The following is a 20,044-nucleotide window of genomic DNA, read 5'->3' as shown; positions in this document are numbered from 1 at the left end:
GCACTATGAAGCACAAGTACTATGATGCCATATGATGCACAGACACACTAGGGTCATGATTGAAGGTGCTGAACAAGAGAACAGGCTCACAGTTACATTCCATAGGGAAATCTATACGAATTCAGGATAAACCTCCACTCTGAATAGTACATCTCAATTGTCAGACTAGCCCCACCTAAAGGAGGTAATTAATGAGCAGCAGCTGGTGGGCAGTCTTCAGAGACAATGTGCTGTATTAACACGTATCCTTTTTTATGGATGGGGTAGTTAAGCTCTTTCTGACCTCGGACAGGATAGTACGTCCGAGGTCAGATACCATGCTTTGATGCAGGGCTCCGGCGGTGAGCCCGCATCAAAGCCGGGACATGTCAGCTGTTTTGAACAGCTGACATGTGCCCGCAATAGCGGCGGGTGAAATTGCGATTCACCCGCCGCTATTAACTAGTTAAATGCCGCTGTCAAACGCAGACAGCGGCATGATTGGGGGTCAGCGATGCTTCTGAATAGTAACCATAGAGGTCCTTGAGACCTCTATGGTTACTGATCGCCGGTAGCTGTGAGCGCCACCCTGTGGTCAGCGCTCATAGCACACCTGCATTTCTGCTGCATAGCAGCGATCTTATGATCGCTGCTATGTAGCAGAGCCGATCGCGTTGTGCCAGCTTCTGGCCTCCCATGGAGGCTATTGAAGCATGGCAAAAGTAAAAAAAAATATATATATAAAAGTTTAAATCACCCCCCTTTCGCCCCAATCAAAATAAATCGATAAAAAAAAAAAATCAAACCTATGGGCCTATGCTTTCAACACAACATTCCACCGTGCACTTACCTGTGCTGGCTCCACACCTGCTAGAAGAATAGAGGGAGCTGTTTATGCTGAGAGCCCACCATGGAGGGAAGAGGCATCACAACAGGAATGTTGCATTACTGCCGATAATGCACACGCTGGCTGTTAGCTGAGGTACCTCTCTCAGAGAGGTGTCAGCCACAGACTGCTTGACAGGGTGATGGGAAGACCGTGACCCCCCTAATCCTCCTTAGCCCGTAGTGGTACAGTGACTGATGCCTGAGGTACCTCCATTCAGACAGCCATGGACCGCTTGACAGGGGGAAGGCAGAGACCCCCCTGATCTCCCTAAGTCCGTGCAACGAAGCTCCACAGGCTTTCACTCTAGGAGCAACCTCTCATACAACTATCCCTTGTAGGGACAGGAAAAACGGAGGAGGTGGGAGGGGCCTTTTAACCTCTCTGTGATCCTGTCCCGCTATAGGTAAAGGAAGGACTACCTCCATGGTGCTGTCCTGAGGGACGGATTGGAAAAGGTATTTCTTTTTCTCCTCTAGTAAGGTTGGAGTTAACTATTCACCTTCCTCCTGTTCAGAGTCCGTGAAATATGGCAATTTCTCCACTGAACTTGACTCCATATCCCATAGCTGCCTTTGAGGACTGAGGGGGAAACTAACTAACGGAATTCTGAACCTCTTCTCTAATTATGGCTCTCATATCAGTAATGAAAGAGGAATGTTCTTCCCTTTTCCACTTTCACAATACATTCTGGACATAATTGTTTCCCCCATGTGTCCCAACGTTTAACATTGCATGAGGTACATTTTTTCACCTTTCTTCTTAGATACATAAGGGGGCATTAGATCTTTTAGGAACATCTTTCTCCTAAAGGATAAATATATATAACATAGTATACAGTGGGGGAAATAAGTATTGGATACACTGCCAATTTTCCCACCTACAAAGAATGGAGAGGTATGTAATTTTTATCGTAGGTACACGTCAACTGTGAGACAGAATCTTGAAAAAAATCCAGAAAATCACATTGTATGCTTTTTACATAATTAATTTGCTTTTTATTCCATGAAACACGTATTTGATACAATAGAAAAACAGAACATAACATTTGGTACAGAAACCTTTGTTTGAAATTACAGAGGTCAGACGTTTCCTGTAGTTCGACCAAGTTTGAACACATTGCAGCAGGGATTTTGGCCCACTCATCCATACAGATCTTCTCCAGATCAGGTTTCGGGGTTGTTGCTTAGCAACATTGAATTTCAGCTCCTTCCAAATATTTTCTATTGGGTTCAGGGCTATACCACTCCAGGACCTTGAAATGCTTCTTACAGAGCCATTCCTTTGTTGTCCTGGCTGTGTATTTTGGGTCACTGTCATGCTGGAAGGCCCAGCCACGACCCATCTTCAATGCTCTTTTACTGAGGGAAGGAGGATGTTAGCCAAAATCTTGCGATACATGACCACATCCATCGTCCCTTCAAAATGGACCAGTCATCCTGTCTTCCTTTGCAGAAAGAACCCCCAAAGAATGATGTTTCCCCCACCTTGCGTCATGGTTGGGACGGTGGGTGTTCTTCGGGTTGTACTCATCCTTCTTCCTCCGAAGACAGCGAGTGGAGTTGATACCAAAATGTCTAACTTTCTCCAATGCCTCCTCTGAATCATCCAAACGGTTATTGGCGAACTTCAAAACGGGCCTGGACATATGCTAGCATGAGCAGTAGGACCTTGCATTCCATGCAGGGTTTTAATCCAAGACAGCGTAGTGTTATACTAACGGTAATGTTTGAGACTGTGATCCCAGCGCTCTCCAGGTCATCGACCAGCTCCTCCCGTGTATTTCTAGGCCAATTCCTGAACTTTCTCAGAGTCATCTTGCATGGAGCCCCAAGATTGACAGTCATCTCGTGTTTCTTCCATTTTCTAACAATTCTAGCTACAGTTGTTGTCTTCTAACCAAGCAGCTTGTGTATTGTCCTGTAGCCCATCTCAGCCTTGTACAGGTCTACAATTTTGTTCCTGTTTTCCTTAGACAGCTCTTTGGTCTTGGCAATGGTGGAGAGGTTGAAGTGTGATTGATTGAGTGTATGGACAGGTATCTTTTATACAGGTAATTAGTTCAAACAGGTGCAATTAATACAGGTAATGAGTACAGAGTAGGAGGGCTTCTTAAAGAAAAAGTAACAGGTCTCTTAAAGCCAGAATGCTTGCTGGTTGATAGGTGATCAAATACTAATTGAATGCAATAAAATGCAATTTAATTGTTTAAAAACTATACAATGTGATTTCCTGGTTTTTATTTTTAGATTTTGTCACTCACAGTTGAAAAACAAATTACAGACCTCTCTCTTCGTTGTAGGTGGAAAAACTTGCTAAATCAGCAGTGTATCAAATACTTATTTTCCCCACTGTAGATGCCAGGTGGAAAAAACCCTGTAAGTGTGATTAATTTCAATATCACTCAATTGTCCCAGTGATTCAGAAGTGGTATCAACGGCCAGCGTTTTGTCCCTCCAATGCTGGCTGTCTACATGCACTGGTAACTCAGCTCCACTCTGGTAGTTCAATAAATAGTACCATCCCATCCGTTTTGCATCCGAATCGTTAAAAGAGGCTTCCCCTTTAATTAGGTATTGGGCGTCATACCCCTGTAACTGGTAATGCTCCAGCATGCCGGCATCTTCAGCGCATACTCCAGCCATGCGACCATGGATGGATAACGTGAGCAGAGAGCCTCATAAAGGGGTTAGTGCCTCAATCCAGGAGCTCCAGCTTTGTAGGCCAGGCTGAGGGATCCCGTGTTCAGTGGGGTGTCAGCCTCCGGACTCTGCTGTGGGAGAAACAAAAGATGTGAGGTATCCACCACGATCCTCCGGTGCCTGGCAGTCAGGAGCTCTTGTTCAAACAACAGGTAATTTCTTCCTCCGGACTCTGCTTCTGCGCCTCCTATGTGTCTATCCCTGATAGGGACAGAAAAACACTGGTGGGTGTTGGAGGGAGGGACCTTTTAATCTATTGCGTCTTCCTATCCTTATCAAGGATAAGAAGGACTACCTTCTGATGGTGCTGTCGGGAGCAATGTCTTGGAAATAATGCTTTACAGCCTTTATAAATATTGCTGCATTTTTTCTATATATTCAAAACACACCAGTCAAAAATTACATGGCTTTAATCATTACTGTAGGTACAAATATACGGTTTTACGGAAGTAGTGGATATAGGAGTATTCAATTGCAATCCTTTCCATACTGTTCTTGTTTGGCAAGAAGGGGCATAATTTCTCTAAGTATGAAGGACTTTAACTTTAGAACGTCTACCCATTCATTAGTCTATGTAGTTCAGTGGCCCTTGAAGCACCTTCAATCCAGTCATCAGCCGTGGGTCCTTGTATTGACATCTCCACCATTTTTTTTTTTAAATGTCAGTGCTTTTTTTTCTTTACACATCTTTCAAAGTCTGATGATGTAGATTGTCAGCTCCAGGGAAGTCAATGAGAGAGTTTATCAGTGCTTGAGTTGTGGACAATATCATACTCTTGAATACTCATTATTCCTAAGCATACAATCATAAAGCAAGCCAAAGACACATCATCAGATAGGTTTTTATTCTGGTCAGTGCCTGTACTCCTGGCCATAAATTCAGCAGAACAGCAGCACATTTCATTTTTTAAGTCCTTACTCCTTTTGAGAATATGTTGATTTTAATTAAGTGCTTGCTAGAGTACACCACCAACGTACATGTATAAATACACATTACATGTGGGTATCAAGTGGTGATGGGTCTACCAGTCCTCTTTGCATGATGAATTGTTTTTTGGTCAAGCTCTTATGGACCACACGCATGAATTGTCAGCTTTATAATGAAAGTATTAAAATATTTCTCCACGCCATGCCAGTTTCTTGCCAGACTCACCGCCTCCATCTGTAGTGGAAAGATACACAAATTTACATAGTAAATATGGTGGACTGTATAATGAAAGGGGAGGAAATTAGACAGTTGTGCTTTATTTTAGGAAAAATAATCTAAAACTAAAAATATAAACTATTTTGTGCTTCCATTCTCTTTTCATATATGAAGCAAATTCTTGCAGGACACGTCTATATAGTGTTGTTTATTTTACTAAAGGGAAATTACTTTTGTGCAAAGGAATCAGTAAGGGTAGCTTAAAATGCAGCAGATGTGTTTACAAAATTTCAGCCTTAGATAAATGATGACTACATGAAAAGTGGCCAAAAACCCCTCTTAAATGAAAACTGAAAAACTGCAGTGACCAATGTAAATTTGGTTTATGTTACCTGCTTAAAAGGGTTTCCATTGCAGGTTACTTCTGCATGAGGGGGTGAGCAGGCTGATGACGTTGCATCGGTAAAGGCCTACCTGTATGTGTGCACAGGTCCTATTCTAATTCATTAGAAAAGGAACCAAGGAAAATATCTACTGGCTGTGCACGTGTTTCAACACGTCCCGGCGAACACAATATCATCAGTTCCACTCACATCCCGATGCAGGATGACTGGCTAAATACGGTGATACTTACATCCTTAAGCATTTATCCTTCCCGCCACTCGCTACTCTCTGTCCATCAGGGCTCCAGTCAACAGCATAGACCTAAAGTAAGATATTACCATAATAAAGCACATTTTTTTTTTACCAATTAAATTATTTATATGGCCACAAATGACCAACTAAAAAAAAAAAGAAACCCAAAAAAGCACATCAGTATTTCAATTAAAACGTAGTAAGTACAGTTATAAATATGATATTCCACACATTAATGGTAATTTCTGGATTATATAATTTGGCAGATTATTCTTCTGTTTTATTTTGCATTTAGGAAATACTGTTTAAAAAAAAAAAATCACATACGTGCAATATACCAATGCATTTTTTTCCTTGGGTGGTCCCTCATGCTTACTAAAGGCTCATACATAAATGATAAGCTATGGATGGAATATTAGGATTTCTGATGGAAAGCAATGTAAACATGCACTCTATAGAGAGTAACCTCGCCATTCGCACACAAGCAAGGGTCGACCAGAAGCTGTAGCGCCAAAGATTGACAAAGAGGGGAAGGAATTTTAAACCGCAAAAAAAAATTGAATGGGGTGCCCAGATTTTTTATTTTGCTTTTAGTATTTTCTTGGAGGAGAGACACAGGAAAAGAGAATGGAACCGCTAGAACAGTTTTATAATCCTATGGATTAGGGAACCTGCAAATCAGAAAAGTACACCGCCCAAACTACTGTTGCACTTTTTGTTAAGGCCCCGTCACACATAGCGAGATCACTAGCGAGATCGCTGCTGAGTCACAAGTTTTGTGACGCAACAGCGACCTCAGTAGCGATCTCGCTATGTGTGACACGTACCAGCGATCAGGCCCCTGCTGTGAGATCGCTGGTCGTGTCGGAATGGCCTGGGCCGTTTTTTGATCGTTGATGTCCCGCTGACATCGCTGAATCGGTGTGTGTGACACCGATCCAGCGATGTCTTCACTGGTAACCAGGGTAAACATCGGGTTACTAAGCGCAGGGCCGCGCTTAGTAACCCGATGTTTACCCTGGTTACCAGCGTAAAAGTAAAAAAAAACAAACAGTACATACTTACATTCCGGTGTCTGTCCCCCGGCGCTGTGCTTCTCTGCACTGTGAGCGCCGGCCAGCCGGAAAACACAGCACAGCGGTGACGTCACCGCTCTGCTTTCCGGCCGCTGCGCTTACACAGTGCTGAGAAGCTGAGACGCCGGGGGACAGACACCGGAATGTAAGTATGTAGTGTTTGTTTTTTTTAACTTTTACGCTGGTAACCAGGGTAAACATCGGGTTACTAAGCGCGGCCCTGCGCTTAGTAACCCGATGTTTACCCTGGTTACCTGGGACCTCGGCATCGTTGTCTGTATCGCTGCAGCGTCGCTGTGTGTGACGGGGCCTTTAGTCTTGATGGAATCTCAGCACTGATAGGGAAGAATTTTGGAGATAACACTGAAAGCAGAGCCAACAGTGTACACATTGAAAAAATATATTTCTTATTCAAGAGCCAACAGGTTGCTACAGGACATTGCTTAACGCAAAATTGCAGCCTTCATCAGTAGTGTCCTAATTAGTTTTTTTTCATCTTCAACTGCATTTATACTAAAAGATAATCGTGAATGAGTCTTCTTAAAATGCTTGCTTCACAGTTGTTTTGAAGTGTAAACAGCCTGCAGACCACCTGACAAACGAGCAAAAGCAGAGCGCAAATAAATCATTGCTCTTGGCGGGTGCATCATTCTATGCAAACAGGATTCTCACTGCTGAGAAACCATGGCAGTCTATCCGCACTGAACAATATATTACAGATCGGTCAATGCATATCGCTTGCTTTTGTCTACCTGTATAAATAGGCATTTAACCGACTGCCAATCAGTTAAGGGTTACCAATCAGCGGTCACATTGTACCGCCAGTCCGTGTGAACCAGTGTTTCCCAAACTCCAGTCCTCACGGCCCCAAACAGATAATGGTTTCAGGATTTCTTTAGTGTGATCTGTTGGGAGCCGTAAGAACTGAAGTATAGGAAACACCAGTGTAAACGATCTTACTCTCTTCCACCTCACCCTCTTCTTATTAATCTACCAAATAGGTTAGTAAAAAGATGGCAGATTTGAATAACGTTACCCATACACTTTCGATAGGTGTTGGCTCAATTCTCTTTTAAAGGGATTCTGACTGTTCAAACCACGTACAGGCACTCGGGGCTTCATAGTGGGGCCAATCATTTAACTACACCTTACACCTGCTTGGTTTCCATCAATCTCCACCCTTCTCTGGCTCTATTAAACCAGAGCTGTCAATCAAAGAAAAGCAGGTGGGTGATTGTGGGAAAATGAGCATGCCCCGCCATGATGCACTGAGTGGCAGGACTTAGTTGAAACAGTCGTTCTGTACTGACAAAGCACAGTAGTTATTCCTTCCCGTACACATGCACACTTGTTTCAACTGAGTGTTCACATGTTCAAAATGGAGAGAAAGGAGTAAGTTTCTTCCGAGTACAAAATTGAAGAGGCCACCATACACCTAAGACAGTTGTCTGGTCACAGTAAAATCAGCAAGTTTGGACAACTGTACTATAATATGTATGGGTGTCTTAACACTTGAATGCAGTATTAGACTACATGTTTCTATTGTGTTTGCGTAGAGCAAGAGCAACCGTAGTACACAATTAAGCATGGAAGACGTACAAGACGGTAGGTAGTTTGCTATTTTAGATACATTGCAATAAAAATGCTAAAGTGCACATGGACATTAAAACAAGGCAAGTTAAAAATACACACATTATGAGTGTTTCTTACCTCATCTGCGTGTCCGGGTAGGTCCACAAACAACTTCATTGTCTTAGCATCCCAAACTTTAAGTGTGCTGTCACTGCTTCCGCTAACTAAAAGCCGACTATCTGCAGACCAAGCAATCTGATACACAGCAGAGACATGACCACGTAAGGAAGACAAGTACCTGCATTACAAAAAAAACACATTGCATTGTGTTATAAAAGTATATATTAAGGATATAAGAAAATATAAACCTAAACCTTTTTGTTGGCCAATATTACTAGCATTTGTATTTTAATTATTTTCTTTGCAGATTATTATGCTTTGCCTACACAATGTCCTGTAAACTACAGCAATGGAGGTAAATGCCTGTATATTGCCAAGCTCATGACACACAATGAATGAAAGTATTGGTGTAGTTCCTGTGCAACTCACTTCTACTAAAATGACCAAATTCTCCGAATTAAGATTGTACTGCTCATTTGGCTGACTAATAAAGGAAATACCCAAAGAACTAGCAAGATGCAGAATTCTATAACATTGTATTATGCAAACTGTACCTACTGATAAACAGATTTATGTGCATTGTAAATTGTGGGTTTAAGCAGTAATATTTGCTAAAGACTTGCTGTAGCTGATGCAGCTGCGGATGAGATGATTTAATCATAGGCAGCTATTTTAGAGAGTCTGAGAACTGTCTACCGTATATACTCGTGTATAAGTCGACCAAGGTATAAGCCGAGGCACACAATTTTGCCACGAAAAACTAGGAAAACTTACTGACTCAAGTATAAGCCAGGTATGCAATGTACCCTCATCCCTATCCTGGTATGCATGGCCTCCTCATCCATGCCCTTGTATGCATGGCTCCCCATCCCTGTCCTCGTATGCATGGCTCCTTATCCCCTATCTTTGTATGCATGGCTCCTTATCCCCTATCCTTTTATGCATGGTTCCTTATCCCCTATCCTTTTATGCATGGTTCCTTATCTATTCTCGTATGCATGGTTCCAATAAAAAACAAAACAAACAAAAACAAACATCCTACTTACCTTCCCTGCGTGCCCTCGCTGCATCTCGTTCCGGCACCAGCAGCTCTTCCAGCCGAGTGATCACGTGTCCCCGCTCATTAAGGTAATTATTATATTCTCTCCACGCCTATAGATGAACATTCATTACCTTAATGAACGGGGGACACGTAATCGCTCGGCCAGAAGAGCTGCTGGGGGTGGAACGAGATGCAGCGAGGGTGTGCAGGGAAAGTAAGTAGGATGTGTGCTGGAAGCCGGTGGTTGCGGCTGTAACTATGCGTGCTATTAGAGAAATGAATATTCATTGCCAGCGCAGCACAGGCTTTAGCCGCAGCCGCTGGCTCCTGGCTTTGTGAACCACTGCTCGGCCGCTCCCCCTTCCCCGCCGTCTTTCTGGGACAATGACTAGTGTATAAGCCGAGGGGCTGTTTTCAGCACAAAAAAATGTGCTGAAAAACTCGGTTTATACACGAGTATATACGGTATTTTTGTCCCATCAAAGAAGATGTATACAAGTGGAAAATACAAATTCTGTTACATTTCTTCCCACACATGCTATACATTTTGTATATGCAAGTCCCATAGTCATTGCTTTGGTACTTAACCCCTTAGTAACGGGCCAATTTTTTTAAACTCCTTTCTGACGTCGGACGGGATAGTATGTCCGACGTCAAGCCCCGCTTTTAGGTGGGCTCCGGCAGTGAGCCCACCTCAAAGCCAAGACATGTCAGCCGTTTTTAACAGCTGACATATGCCCGCAATAGGCGCAGGTGGAATCGCAATCCGCCCGAGCATATTAACTAGTTAAATGCCATTGTCAAACTCTGACAGCTGAATTTAATGCACGCTTCCGGCCATCGAGCCAGAAATACGCAAAACGCTAAACCCCGTCATGTGATCGTACCCTTCAAGTTATTGAGTTCACTGTAACAATACGTCAGCAACTATTGCCTAGATGACATTATAGATCATCATTAATGAGGTTGTCCTAAAATATAAAAATCTATATATTTTTCCAAATACAGAAGCTCAGGCTGCATCTGGTAGTGTCATGAACCCATGTTAATTTAATGGGACAGACCAGCAAAAACCAGATGCACTCTATGAACAGAAGTGGCACACTTCAGGGTTAAAAAAAAAGATCACAAAAGATAAAGTCAATTACTTTCCAGTTCTACCATCCCATAGCTTAATAGATTTGTCAAAGGAGGCACTGGCAATGATTCTGGTGTCAGGGGAAAACAGAACTTCATTGATGAGAGCCTGGTGTCCTGTCATCCTCTGTAATGGCTTCTTATCTTCAGCTGGTGCCCAAAGGAATAATGTGAAGTCATCAGAGCCAGACACGAGCCTCTCAGGATCTTTTCCCTGTTTGAGACCACAAACTGGTGTTAAAAGTAATCCGTGCAAGAAAGTCTCTGGCGAGATACTGTTCAACACTGCTAAATTGTTGTTAAAACTGAAGAAAACAATAAGGTCACTATACAACAAAGAAAGAAAGACACCAAACCAGAGGTGAACAGTCACATTTCTAGAACACCTTCTGGAAGAACATAACGTTCACTCTGGTAATGATGAATTAATCTTTATCAAAGACCTGTAGTGCACAGCATTTTGGTGAATTATTTTTTGCTTTCTTAGAGATACAAGTTGTACTCTAATATTTACATGGTAGATCAAACCTTTGCAACGTATTCAGGATTTGGTTTTATCCAACATTCTGCTTTTTATGAAATCCTCAATTAAACTATTTCCACACCTAGTGCCTGTATTCATCTTTACTCACCCGAACTTGGTTGTATCTCTGTAAAGCTTTCTCTTTCAGCTGCTCCACTAAATGGTAACAAAAATAACAGGTATTGGCATTCAGATGTCATTGAAAAGTACAGAAAAACAGTTTTAAAGGCACAAACACAGCTTTGTTAACTCCCTTCCCCACATTGGACATATTGGTACATCCAACGTTGGGTCACAGTCTTTGATGCCGGCTGTGGAGCTGAGCCTACATCATTCCGGAAGATGATGGCTTCACTACACAGCCATCATCTGCCTCTAACAGCAGCAAGCAGAGTTCCATCCACTGCCGTTAACCTCCTAAATGCCACTTTCAATCTCTGATATTGGCATTTACAGTGTGTGGTGCAGAATACCCACAAAACATTGGCACAATTGCAGATATTGTACAATTTCATTGCACTTGGAATTTTTCTTCCTGTTTTCCAGTACATTAGTAAAATGAATGGCGTCATTCAAAACTACAACTAAACCTGCAAAAAAAACAAGCCTTCATATGGTTATATTGATGGAAAAATAAAAAAGCTATGTCTCTTGAAAGAAGAGAAGGAAGAAACCAAAGAGCAAAAACATAAAGCCACACTGTTGCAAAAGGTTAAACATGTGGCTACAAGTTTTACAATAAAGATTCTTTCACTCTATATGGGTTTATGGAGTAACCCAATGATATAATAACACTAAGGCTATAATGCTGCTTATTATCAGAAGATAACATCAGCAGGGATTCATGAACTAGCTCCATACGTCCACTTAGGTCTCCTCAAAGGGTTATTCCCATTACAAGATATCACCTATCCATAGGATAGGCGCTAACTTGCTGATCAGTTTAATTCCAACAGGTGGGACCCCCACCAATCCAGATAATGGGGCTCGGAAATGCTCTGTCTAGATAGAACGGTACCCGCTATGCGATTGCTCCTTTCTACTGTCCTAAGAATAATGAATTGGGCAGTGGCATCTTGAACAACTAATACAAAAGAAAAAAAACAAGGGATTAATATTATTTAGATTATGTGCACACGTGGAGTATTTTCAGTAGATCTTTCTGCACCAAAAATCCGAGTGTTGGCAGGAAAATCGCTGTGTAAAATAAGAAAAAATAATTTCAGAAGTGTCATTCATTTTAGGGAAATCATAAAGTGAAGCGAATTTTATCCTTGAAAAGCGCACTGAAAAATAGGGCAAAAATGCTCCGTGTGTGAATAAGCCCTTATTGGTGGTTTTACATTTTATCTCTTGTTATTGTACATTCATAAACAAACAAAAACAGAAGAAGAATCAACGCCTTTGAAATGTGGTGCTTGAGAAGGATGTTATCGATACCATGGATGGCAAAAAGAATAAACAAATCAACCTTGCCTACTTTGGACACATCATACAAAGAAAAAAAAAATCACTGGAGAGGAAAATCGTGGTCAGAAGAATAAAAAGGAACAAGGCGAAGAGGAAGACCAGCAACCTGATGGCTTGATACAAACAAGATAACGGCAGAGAAGACCCCGGTGGATCTATCTAGGCTTGCACAAATATCCATCTTCCTACAGAATGTTCATAAATCAAGTAGCATTGATTCAAGATCGAGCTGAAGGCCATTAAATAATAATAATAATATAGTACATTGTTGGTTTTGAAAGTCTACAAAGATGCCCTACGGGGGAAAAAAAACACTAGAATAAAAATGCCATACTCAAAGCATTTTGGATCTAGGAAAAAAAAAGTAATTGACCCTTAAATCACCTCAAAACAAAAACGCTTTATAATTACGGTAGCTGGTTTACATTTCACTACAGACTGAATGAGAACTAACATCAGGCTGTATAATTTTTTTTTACCTAAAAAAATAAATATTTATTTTACCTACACGCAACCTCCGATCCTCACAAGATCTCCTTCTCTACTCCCCTCTTATCTCCACTTCCCACAATCGCATACAAGATTTCTCTCGCGTATCACCCCTACTCTGGAACCTTCTACCACAACACATCAGACTCTCGCCTACCATCAAAACCTTCAAAAAGAACCTGAAGACCCACCTCTTCCGACAAGCCTACAACCTGCAGTAACCACCGATCCACCAAACCGCTGCATGGTCAGCTCTATCCTCACCTACTGTATCCTCACCCATCCCTTGTAGATTGTGAGCCTTCGCGGGCAGGGTCCTCTCTCCTCCTGTACCAGTTGTGACTTGTATTGTTTAAGATTATTGTACTTGTCTTTTATTATGTATACCCCTCCTCACATGTAAAGCGCCATGGAATAAATGGCGCTATAACAATAAATAATAATAATAATATAACAAAATTACTTTAAATGTGCAAATATTATAGATAGCATTTATAGGAAATGGCTAATGCAGAGCTAATATAAATTGGCAATTAAATAGCCGGAGATGCTAATGGTCATTATAAACAACTAGATGGTGGCCCGATTCTAACGCATCGGGTATTCTAGAATCTCAAGTCCTCAGACAGTTCTTTGGTCTTTCTTTTCTCCATGCTCAATGTGGTACACACAAGGACACAGGTTGAGTCAACTTTAATCCATGTCAACTGGCTGCAAGTGTGATTTAGTTATTGCCAACACCTGTTAGGTGCCACAGGTCAGTTACAGGTGCTGTAAATTACACAAATTAGAGAAGCATCATGATTTTTCGACCAGTGCCAATACTTTTGTCCACCCCCTTTTTTATGTTTGGTGTGGAATTATATCCAATTTGGTTTTAGGACAATTCTTTTTGTGTTATTTCATTTAAGACAAATTAAATGAAGATAACAAAGAATTTGTGTTTGCAATCATTTTCAGGAAGAAACTGAGTATTATCTGACAGAATTGCAGGGGTGTGAATACTTTTGGCCATGACTGTAGCACAGCCACGTAGTATATAGCACAGCCACGTAGTATATAGCACAGCCACGTAGTATATAGCACAGCCACGTAGTATATAGCACAGCCACGTAGTATATAGCACAGCCCAAGCAGTATATAGCACAGCCCAAGCAGTATATAGCACAGCCCAAGCAGTATATAGCACAGCCCAAGCAGTATATAGCACAGCCCATGCCGTATATAACACAGCCACGTAGTGTATAGCACAGCCACGTAGTATATAGCACTGCCATGTAGTATATAGCACAGCCAAGTAGCATATAGCACAGCCACGTAGTATTTAACACAGCCCACGTACTATATAACAGACCACGTAGTATATACCATAGCCACGTAGTATTAAGCACAGCCACGTAGTATATAGCACAGCCACGTAGTATATAGCACAGCCACGTAGTATATAGCACAGCCACGTAGTATATAGCACAGCCACGTAGTATATAGCACAGCCACGTAGTATATAGCACAGCCACGTAGCATATAGCACAGCCACGTAGTATTTAACACAGCCCACGTACTATATAACAGACAACCACGTAGTATATACCATAGCCACGTAGTATTAAGCACAGCCACGTAGTATATAGCACAGCCACGTAGTATATAGCACAGCCACGTAGTATATAGCAGCCACGTAGTATGTAGCAGCCACGTGGTATATAACACAGCCCACACAGTATATAACATAGCCCACGTAATATACAGCGGTGTGGGCACCATATGTCTGTAAAAAAAAAAAAAAAAAAAAAAAAAAAAAAAGAATTAAAATAAAAGTTATATACTCACCCTCTGGCGTCCACCGATGCGTGCGAGCGGCGAGGCTGCCGCCAGCTTCCGTTCTCGCTAGACCGCTAAGTCATCTGGGTAATTTCGCAATGCATCTCTGGGAACGGAAGCTGGCGGCAGCCTCACTGCTCGCGCACATTGGTGGACGTCGGAGGGTGAGAATAGGACCATTTTTTTTTTTTTTTTTTTAAATATTTTTAACACTATATCTTTTTACTATCGATGCCGCATAGGCAGCATCAATAGAAAAAAGTTTGTCACACAGTGTTAACAGCAGCGTTAACAGACTGCGTTACACCGCATTATGCCGCAGTGTAACGTAGTCGGTTTAAAGGACTGCTAAAACGCTGTGTGGGTGGCGGGGGGAGTGTGGAGGGGGCACTGACTGCAGGGGAGTAGGGAGCGGCCATTTCGCGTCCGGACTGTGCCTGTCGCTGATTGGTCACTGGCTGCGACCACTCATCGACTTGGGATTTCCGTGACAGACAGACAGACGGAAGTGCCCCTTAGATGATTATATATATAGATAAGGATGATAATGATACCAAACACTTACAGGAGCCTTGCATGTCTTGAGGATTGATGGAGGCTTCTGCTGGATTGAAAGCCCCGGTGCGGAGAACATAGTCTGTGCTAAGTGCCATGGTGTTAACCCAGTGTCCATGACCTTGTAAAGTGCGGCACAGAACACCCTAAAAGAGATTTACTAATTAGACTATGGCCAGTACATGTTTCTTATTATTTTATAGAAGAACAACAAAGTAGATTTCTTCACCAAAGGTATCAATTTAATCTGTGTTACAGCCATGTCTTTACTTTGCATTACTAAGTAGGGCAGACAGGTTTTCTTTAAGAGCGTAAGGTTGGGTTCACACATCCGAAATCCATGATCCGATAAGGACACGATGTCTGGATTGGTCATGGGAATCCTGACCTGAATGCATTATATATGCCTAAAAGACTGTTGTGCTCTGGTCAGGAGACCAGAGGGTGGTCTGCACTCGGACAGTAAATGTCGGATGTGTGAAACTGACATAAAACAGACTTAAGTATTGCTTTTCCATGATACAATGTGAGATTAAATGTGACAATATCATATATTTTAGAGGCTTTTAAGCATGAGAACAGCCCATAGGTGTTTCAAAAGAAGGAAGTCAAAAACAAGCCAAATGTGACAGAAGTAAATTTTTTCCTAATTCCTGAACTACATTCTTCTCCAACCCACAGCTTTCCAAATATTAATATGCATAGGAAAAAAGATATCAAACAGCTGTGGGTGATAGTCTCTCTTATTTGTAAGTGTCCAGTCCCTAACAGCATGTACAGTGTACTGCAACTAATAAAATGGAAGATTGGCCAAAATGCTCCATATTTACATATAACAGGCACATAGCTGAAACCAGAGATGACAACATGAGGTAGGTAACAGATTTACTTTAAAGTGGTTTGTTTTTCTGGCACTAAAATAAAGAAAATAAAAATATTTTGGGTATTTACCGTAAAATTTATTTCTCTGAGCCTTCATTGGGGGACACAGGAAACCATAGGTGCATGCTACTGCCACTAGGCAATAAGAAAGCTAGCTCCTCTTCAGTAGTATACACCCACCAACCGGAGTCTAGCCCAATCAGTTAGTATGAAAGTAAGAGAAGAAACCTAAAGTAAAATACAGACCGGCCCAACAGAGGCATTTAGAAAGGGTGGATGCTGTGTCCCCCAATGAAGGCTCTGAGAAAGATTTTACTGTAAGAACCTAAAATCTTAATTTCTCTATCGCTTCATTGGGGGATACAGGAAATCATGGGACGTCCCAAAGCAGTCTCCAAGTGTGGGAAGACAAAAGCACCAGTCAAATGTATGAGCAGAGGGGAAAATCTCATGTCGGAGACCGGTCACTGTAATATGCAAAAGATTTTTGCCCAGGGCCGAAACTGCTAAGAAAGTGAATATTCTGCAGAGCCTGGAAAAATGTAGAACAGATAACTGAGAAACAGCTTAGAGAGATGAGGATGAATAGTGTAGAAGGCCCGAGGCCCAGATAAAGGGAACAGGAAGACAGTGATGGAGCTCTGTTCCTTGCAAATACGCCTCCAGAATTGTAAAGCAGATCCAGGCTAGAAGACAATTATGATGACCCTCCAGTAAACTGTTCTCGACAGTTGGGGTGCTGAGACACACTGACCAGTTACAATACAGCTCTGGCAAAAATTAAGAGACCACAGCATAGTTTTATAAAAATCAGCTTCTCTACATGTCTGACAGCCATTCCAGTCAAGTTTCAGTTAAATTCCAACCAGAGTACACCTCATTCTATTAATGTGCTTCTGATTCTGTCTTTACTGTCCGGTTTCTGATCTACTGAAGAATTTACAAAAGATATCACTCAGGAAATGTTAGAAGTAAGTGAAATCTTTGGCATTGTACTATACCTATATTTCTCTGCCGTATCTGTGCATCATGAATTGTGGTATGTGTTAAACTGGGACTCTTTCGCCTGGGGCCCGCGAAAACCTTGAGCCAGCCCTGGGAGTATTCATTGTTTGCATTTTAACTAGGATTCTAAAATGATTATGGGAACCTGTCATGCCAGATAATGCTATTTACCTGCAAATACAGCTCTGGGAAAAATTAAGAGACCATTGCATAATTTTATAAAAATTAGCTTCTCTACATGTCTGACAGCCATTCCATTCAAGTTTCAGTTGAATTCCAACCAGAGTACACCTCATTCTTCTTAATGTGCTTCTGATTAGGTGATCACCTGAACCAAATCTTATTTAAAGAAGGAAAGTATAAAAAACCCTGCTGTGGTGTTCAAAATCCTCTTGCAATAGGACAAGCTGGATGGCAAAACAAGTGCTAATAATATCCCAAAAGTAATAGGAATGAAAAAATAACTTAACTATATCAAAGGAGTTAAAAAGAAAAGTCTTGAGTGAGGAAAAGAAGGGCTCAATTCTGGCTTTAGTAGCAGAGGGATACAGTGAGTGTCATGTTACCTCTATCCTTAAAATTTCTAAGACGGCAGTCCATTACAACAAGGTCAAACAGCAGACACTGGGGACAACAAAGCTACAGACCAGCAGAGGGCAAAAATGACTCTCCATTGACACGGGATGACCGCCATCTTATTCGAATGTCACTCAGCAACCACAGGATGACATCAAGCGACCTACAAAAGGAATGGCAAATGACAGCTGGGGTGAAGTGCATGGCAAGAACAGATCGTAACAGGCTCCTAGAGGCAGGGCTCAAGTCATGTAAAGCTAGAAAAAAGCCTTTCATCAATGAGAAGCAAAGGAGAGCCAGGCTGAAGTTTTGCCAAAGACCATAAGGATTGGACCATAGAGGACTGAAGTAAGGTAATCTTCTCTGATGAGTCTAATTTTCAGCTTTGTCCAACACCTGGTCGTCTAATTGTTAGACGGAGACCTGGAGAGACAAGCCAGTGTCTTGCACTGAAATTTGGTGGAGGATCGGTGATGGTCTGGGGATGCTTCAGCAAGGCTGGAATTGGGCAGGTTAATCTTTGCGAAGGACTATGAATCAAGCCGCATGCAAGGTTATCCTGTAAAAACAGTTGATTCCTTCTGCTCAGGCAATGTTCCCCAACTCTGAGTACTGGTTTTTCCAGCAGGACAATGTGGCATGCCACACAGCTAGGTCAATCAGGTGTGGATGGAGGGCCACCACATCATATCCCTGTAATGGTCAGCCCAATCTCCAGACCTGAACCCCATTGAAAACCTCTGGAATGTAATCAAGAGGAAGATAGAGAGTCACAAACCATCAAACAAAGAAGAATTGCTTAAATTTTTGTACCAGGAGTGGCATAAGGTCACCCAAAAGCAGTGTGAAAGCCTGGTGGAAAGCATGCCAAGACGCATGAAAGCGGTGATTAAAAATCATGGTTATTCCACAAAATATCGATTTCTGAACTCTTCTTGAGTTAAAACATTAGTATTGTTTCTAAATGCCTATGAACTTGTTTTTTTTTTTTGCATTATTTGAGGTCTGCAAGCAGTGCATTTTTTCTGTTATTTTGACCATTTCTCATTTTCAGAAAATAAATACAAAATGTATTGCTTGGAACTTTGGAGACATGTTGTCAGTAGTTTATAGACTAAAAGAACAATTCACATTTTACTCAAAAATATACCTATAAAGAGAAAAATCAGACAAACTGAAAATTTTGCAGTGGTCACTTAATTTTTGCTAGAGTTGTATATCCAAGAGACTGATAGGAGGACGAAAAGGAAAAGAAGAGTGAGAGAAAGCTCTCTCTCACAAAGAAGAATAGAGTACCGAACGCAGGACTACCATGACCAGAGAGGTCAAGAATGGAGGGTGACAGTACTGGATTGGGGAGATTGTTGTCCAAAGAACTTTCCAAACAGGAAAAACTTAAACAGCATGTCCTTACGGAGCTGAGGAACAAACTAGTCAAGATTATATAATGTTAGTGTGTGCGCGTAAAAAAAAAAAAAAAAATTATATATATATATATATATATATATATATATATATATATATATATATATATATATATATCTATCTATATCTATCGGGAATGGGTTGGGCCAGTCCATAGCTTCAATGCCTTCATTTTGCAGGAACTGCTTGGATTAGGAGGAACCCTAACCGCACCAGCATATGGTCCACAAGGGGTCTGAGGATCTCATCTCGGTACCTAACGGCAGTCAGGCTACCTCTGGCGGGCACATGGAGGGCTGTGCGGCCCTCCAAAGAAATGCCACCCCACACCATTACTGACCCACTGCCAAACTGGTCATCCTGAAGGATGTTGCAGGCAGCAGATCGCTCTCTATGGCGTCTCCAGACTCTGTCATATGTGCTCAGTGTGAACCTGCTTTCATCTGTGAAAAGCACAGGGCACCAGTGGCGAATTTGCCAATCCTGATGGTCTGTGGCAAATGCCAATCATCCTGCATGGTGTTGGGCTGTGAGCACAACCCCCATCTGTGGACGTCGGGCACTCAGACCATCCTCATGGGAGTTGGTTTCTAACCGTTTGTGCAGACACGTGCACATTTCTGGCCTGCTGGAGGTCATTTTGCAGGGCTCTGGCAGTGTGGAAGTTGTCAGAAAGAGCGCACTGAGTTCCCACACTTATAAAAAAAAAGCACAGAGTTCCCAAGCGTCTGGGAGGCAAGGCGTGCTGTGTGCTGGATGAGATGGTGGGCAGGGAGCTCGGGAGAGCCCACATGACTGATTGGCTAGATGGTGGTGGCATGTCCTGGCCGCATGAGCGGGCCCCAAGCCAAATTTTGAAACCTGGCCACCAGGGAGAAACAAGGCAACAAGGGGACCACGGCTGGGATGTACACCTATGTAAAACAGGACCCAGGCATCCATCTTCACAGCACAATGGGGAAGACCGTAATCAGGCGTCATGATGGTTGTCTGTTGGGTGGCTG

General features: G+C 42.1%; 1 protein-coding gene across 3 annotated transcripts in view; it reads right to left on the bottom strand.

Annotated features, from left to right (window-relative positions):
- Window positions 1-4,391: 4,391 nt before the first annotated feature.
- Window positions 4,392-20,044, bottom strand: part of NLE1 (notchless homolog 1) — a 41,041-nt gene continuing 25,388 nt past the window's right edge. For all 3 annotated transcript variants that reach the window (XM_077296237.1, XM_077296238.1, XM_077296239.1), the window contains exons 8-13: window positions 15,163-15,298; window positions 10,927-10,973; window positions 10,306-10,508; window positions 8,134-8,293; window positions 5,346-5,416; window positions 4,392-4,729 (exon numbers count right to left, since the gene is read on the bottom strand). In XM_077296237.1, coding sequence (XP_077152352.1) covers window positions 4,717-4,729; window positions 5,346-5,416; window positions 8,134-8,293; window positions 10,306-10,508; window positions 10,927-10,973; window positions 15,163-15,298 — 630 coding nt within the window. In that variant the 3' untranslated portion in view covers window positions 4,392-4,716. The remainder of the gene's footprint in view (window positions 4,730-5,345; window positions 5,417-8,133; window positions 8,294-10,305; window positions 10,509-10,926; window positions 10,974-15,162; window positions 15,299-20,044) is intronic.

Source organism: Ranitomeya variabilis, chromosome 3, assembly GCF_051348905.1.
Source record: "Ranitomeya variabilis isolate aRanVar5 chromosome 3, aRanVar5.hap1, whole genome shotgun sequence".
Classification (NCBI taxonomy): Eukaryota; Metazoa; Chordata; class Amphibia; order Anura; family Dendrobatidae; genus Ranitomeya; species Ranitomeya variabilis.
Note: the sequence above shows the minus strand (reverse complement) of the source record. Positions and strands in the feature narration are given on the sequence as shown.